Here is a 5,433-nt window from a genome sequence, read left to right as displayed (position 1 = left end):
AACACTGATACAAATCTTTTGAACAAAGTGTGGTATCAACAAGAAGAAATTTTCCCTATGAATAGAATTCCAGAAGCTAGACACCACATTTTCTGGACTAGAGTTGACAAGACTTACTTTAAAATTGCAGGAAAACTGAAGGTAATTAAGTTAATTAAACTCATCTTAATTATCATTTACCTATAATTGACTTTCTAAGAAAAGCTCAAAAAAGAAAGTCATTTTGTGCAGAATGTTAAATTGGAGAGTTGTGTCAACACAACATGTTTGCCAAGGAAGCCTATTGTGACAAAAGTGGAGAAAGGAACAAACATTTTTACTATGAATATATGCCAAAGTGCTGATTAAAGAAAGAAACAAAGGTTTCACAATGCTGAATGCATATACTATTGAGAAAGAAAACTGAAATACGTGCACAAGCAGTTACATACGGACACAATTTGGACATCTTGATTCTGCATAACACAACCAGCTACAAAATCACTGCTAAAACGAAAAAACAAAAACAACAAAAAATCTTCCTAACTGTCCTTGCAGTAACATAAATTTGGGTGCAAATTATCTTTTAAAAGCTATAAAAGTACTTTCAATTATTGTGAGAAGAGGATTTGACTAAAAATTGATCAGTAATTAAAGCAACAAACTTAAAAGCACAATTTCAACTACATTTGTTCACAAAATTGCAGAATCAAGACAAAAACAAATCAAAACTGAAACACCATGCTTCTCATCAAATATCTTCCAGCAGTTTCACTCGGCCGAATAATCTTCAATCACGTTTCAATCCATAATATCTTGCTATAGGATCTGTCACTTCTAGGTAGCTGAGATCCACCCCCAACAAAAAAAGGCACTATGTCAGCATCAAACAGAAATTTGAAAAACAATACTAGATATGCAACCCAAAACAAACACAGAAATTTTTAATTTACTCAGTGTTTAAAATTTTTACACTCAACCGATAAAAACACACTAAATATGAATTTTAAAGTAATCCTTCCAAAAATCAACAATCTTACAAATCCACTATTGGATAATAATAATAACAAAGTGAAAACAAATGCATTATAATCAAACTCAGACAAAAATTTGAGTAAAACACTAAATGGAGAAAGGATTGAGTGACTTTTTCACATATATTTACTTAACTTTGCCCAATTTTATCTGGTTTCTTTTGTTTATTTTTTTTGGAAGAATGAAGTTGGTTATTCAACACATTGAAAATTAACCAAAGTTAAGAAAAAATATAGCTGAATCCGTCGCCCACTAGATTAATCACAAAAGAGTTTCCAAAAACAAGAAAAAGAAAAAAATATATATTTCAGTGCCTGAATTTCTGATCATCCATCATTCTAGCCTTAGCCTTATTTTAAAGATTCCAGAAATTGTTTGAAACTATACACTCCCAAATGGATAAGGCACGCTAAACATTTTCACCAAGCGAAATCAGTGACCAACCTGAGTTTCTCAGTCAAGGTTTTCTTCTCAGCATCGGTGAAAACAGGGACAACCAGCAGCTCTGCCTCCTGAAACAATACTCCAACATAAAACTCAAATTCACACCGCACAAAATCAAAATTAAATAAAAATGTTATGCATATACCTAGAAACTATCATAATACTCAATATAATTATGCCTTAATGTTTTCAAGGCTATTATATTTATCACTATGGTTATTATTTAGTTTATTACATTACACGCTACGCTCATAAGCAGAGTTCAGTGATTAAAAAGTGTAATGTTTTACAAAAGAACAAAAAAAATTATTCCACCTAAACAGAAGCCCACTAAATTATAACAAACAAGGGAAGGAAAGAAAAACCTAAAACCCGAATACACGACCCAGATGAAAAAGTGGGTGGTTGAAAGAGAAAGAATCAGAGAAAGTGAAAGGGAAGGCAACCTGAAAAACGTCAAAGTGAATTTTGTCAGAGAATTGGCTTATGGCCTTTGCGGCGAAGGAGGAGAGGTTATTCTGAAGGACGAGAATGGCTTTGAAGACTTTTTCGGACCTCATGCGTCTAATGCAAGTCATCAAGGTTGCGACGCTGACGTTGCTCCCCCCCCTCTCCTTCAGGAAAAAGACGTAGATCTGATCGCCGGCGTTGTCCTTCTTGTTGATGACGAGGTCCTCGCGCTTCATGTGCTTGCCGTACTTGGATTTGAACTCGTGCTTGGACATGTTGATTTCGAAGTCTTCCACAAGATAGCCTCTGTCCCTCAGCATCTGCATCACCGTCTTCCTGATTCGGTAGAGCCTCGAAATTTCTTCATCAGGAAGCACCATCTCCTTTCCTTTGCTTTTCCTTCCAAATTTTCTTCTTCTTAGTAACTTTTCTTCGTTTGTTCTGAAGTTTGCTCTTTTAAATGAAGGTGAATATGGGCCGTAATAGGTTTCCAGGCTTAAAATAAATTCCAAGATTTTTTTTGGGTTAAATTAGTTTGGATTATACTTTATTAGGAAAAGTTTTAGACTATAAAATTGATTTGAGAGATAGCAATAATTTGAGAATAAATTTAATCTGTTTTTTCTTTTAGGATATTTTGGAGCAAAAGTGAATAGAATTAAGGGCAAAGTTTGAAAAATTTTGATACGAGTTACATGATAGATTAAACAAACTTAATAGAAAAAAAAAAACAAGATTATTAAATTATCTTGACGTTAAAAATAATATAAAATTATATTTAAAAGAGTTATATTTATTTTATAAAAAAATATTTAAATGAATAAAATTTTAAAATAATTATTCAAATAAATAAATAAAATTATTATAATTTGATATTATTAATTATTATTATCATTATTTATGGTTACTAATTGTTATATATATATATATATATATATATATATATATATATATATATATATATATAAACACATGAAATTGATTCAAACGATTATATCACTTTATATATAAATAATCTTTAATATCTATTTTATTTTTTATTAGTTAATTTTATTTAAAATAATTTTTTTAGATGTTTAAAGTGGTGTTTAAAAATGATTCAATTTGATCATTTTTACTAACAGCGTCTAATGATGTAATGTTCATTTTAATAAATATTTAATGAGTTATCTAGTTTAAAATACGTGACAAGATGAGCTCACGTGACGTGACAATATTAAAAGTCTTTGACTTGATTAAACCTTTTATGTTACGATTAAATTTATTTTATCTTAATTAAACCTTGATTCATTATTATGAAATATTAATTAAAAACTTCTTTTTCTCTCTTTGTTTATGGTTCTCAAACTTTTTCTTTAATTTGTTTTCAATTTTTTCAATTTATTATTTTTCAAATTTGTTTATATACATGAATATTAGAGATATACTTAATAGTATAAAATATATTTAAACTTTTAATTGATTAATTAATGTTTTTAGTTAAATAAATTAAAATAATAATTATTTTTTATATTAAATTATCTTATTATAACTAATAATTAAAACTAAAAGTTGTTTTATACAGCTGGAGTAAATATATTTCACAAAGAAGTGATAAGCAAAAATAGAGTGGGAGGTGTTTATTTATGTGATTGTATATTATATGTATTCTTATAAGCTTTAAGATGATTAATACAATGTAACTACTAGAGAGATATATTACATATTTCGTCAATATATAATTTAAATTATTATATGTATATTTATTTAAGTATTTATTATAATTACAGTTTTAATTTATGTTGTATCAATACTTCAATTTTAAGTCATGTATCCGTGTTCAATAATTATCCTTGTGTGATAAGTTGATACTTATAAAACAGTAGTATTTTTAAAACGAGAATAGTTTATAGTTTTTGTCTTAACAATGTGTAATAGGCATATTTTTAATTTGAACTTACACCATAATAATAATAATCATATATTTATAATGTTTTTAAGAATTTGTACATTTTTCAATACGTATATATCATAAATCATATTTTATTATTTTCAAAATAAATGCATATCCGATATACTTACCGTATGCGTCCATCGTCATTTTAATTGATAATGTTTGTCATTTCAATATTTGAATTTTTATTTAGTTCAAAATATTTTTCATTATTAGTATTCCCTTCAAAATATATGTATATTTTTAAATATTACATATATTTATAGATTTCTTTAAAAGCAAGTATAAAGATTATAAAAAAACACATTATTTATTATATTTATGAATTATTAATTACAAGTAGAAAAATAATATAGTTTTAAATATGTATATATATTTTTGTTAAAGCAGAATAAAAAATTTGTGTAACAGTTATTAAAAAAATTATTTAGTTATTTTTAAATAAAAGAATTTATTTATTTATTTAAATACATATTTTTATTTATTAAAAAATAAAAATATTTCATTAAAAAATGAGACGAAATGAATTATCATCAACTTGCAATCATCGTCATTAGTTCTAAAATGGCTTTCACATGCGGTAATATATATTTTAGTTAAAAAAAAAAAAAAAAAAAAAACTATTTCTGTGTTGTCACTGTGCAGTATCATGATGGCAAATGGTACAATTTCTGAACTTTCATGGAGACAAATCAGCATTATCAATGGTGAAGGACCATACATTGGTATAGTGGTGCCAAATTCCTTTGAGTTGGATCCTCTTCTTCGTTCATCAAGCTTTCAGCCTCATCACAACTTTNCTTACTTCAATTATGCAGGTAACTTCATCAACCATGCTCCTACCTATGAAGTTCGAACACGTTTTGTATTTAATGTATATCAGATACCAAAACACATACTACATATATAGATAAAATATCTGTGTGAAATTTTNTTTTCTGATATAACTCTATACATGTCAATATATATATATAAATGAATGTATTTGTCATTATTATTCAACCCGAATACAGTGCTAAGAATATATAGTCATACAGTGACAGAATAAACCGAGATAACAGATTTTGTATACAGTCATGACAGATGATAAAAGTCAACACAATGCAAGCATTTAGTATGATATAAAAAAGTTAGAAATTTTCCAAATGTTTGGTATTTTTCCCTTTGACAATGCAGGAAAACATTTTTGTATTGGTGTATTGGAAAGTAAAAGGGTTGTAGTTGTTATGTGTGGATTGGGAATGGTAAACAAGCTTTCTATTCTACACTTCATATTAACTTTTGGCTATGTTTCTCCTTTTGTTTTTTGAATCGTTTGGCTTGTTTTTGTGTAGCTAAATCCAGGCATTTCAACCCAGTTGTTGCTTACTTTATTTGATGTGAAAGGAGTTCTTCACTATGGAATTGCAGGAAATGCTAATCCTAAACTCCATATTGGAGATGTCACTATTCCACAATATTGGGCACACACAGGACTTTTGCATTGGCAGGTACAAACCATTCTTTGTATATATATATATATATATATATATATATATATATATATATATATATATATATATATATATATATATATATATATATATATATAT

The 5,433-nt window shown here is 27.3% G+C and overlaps 2 protein-coding genes across 2 annotated transcripts in view; one reads left to right on the top strand and one right to left on the bottom strand.

Moving 5' to 3' along the window:
* Positions 1 to 359: 359 nt before the first annotated feature.
* Positions 360 to 2,382, bottom strand: LOC106769573 (DNA-directed RNA polymerases II and IV subunit 5A-like). Its single transcript, XM_014655249.2, has 3 exons — positions 1,905 to 2,382; positions 1,459 to 1,526; positions 360 to 824 (listed from the first exon to the last, which is right to left on the bottom strand). The coding sequence occupies exons 1-3, from the start codon at positions 2,286 to 2,288 to the stop codon at positions 770 to 772; spliced, it is 507 nt and encodes a 168-aa protein (XP_014510735.1). The 5' UTR covers positions 2,289 to 2,382; the 3' UTR covers positions 360 to 769.
* Positions 2,383 to 4,463: 2,081 nt separating this feature from the next.
* The window catches only part of LOC106756303 (bark storage protein B), a gene marked incomplete at its 5' end in the record, with an annotated part of 1,297 nt that continues 327 nt past the window's right edge, over positions 4,464 to 5,433 (top strand). The window contains 3 exons of the mRNA XM_014638682.2: positions 4,464 to 4,659; positions 5,018 to 5,085; positions 5,176 to 5,331. Of these exons, the coding sequence (XP_014494168.2) occupies positions 4,464 to 4,659; positions 5,018 to 5,085; positions 5,176 to 5,331 (420 nt within the window). The remainder of the gene's footprint in view (positions 4,660 to 5,017; positions 5,086 to 5,175; positions 5,332 to 5,433) is intronic.

The sequence above is a fragment of the Vigna radiata genome, chromosome 1, assembly GCF_000741045.1.
Source record: "Vigna radiata var. radiata cultivar VC1973A chromosome 1, Vradiata_ver6, whole genome shotgun sequence".
In the NCBI taxonomy this organism is placed as follows: Eukaryota; Viridiplantae; Streptophyta; class Magnoliopsida; order Fabales; family Fabaceae; genus Vigna; species Vigna radiata.
This window is presented reverse-complemented; position numbering and strand designations above follow the sequence as displayed.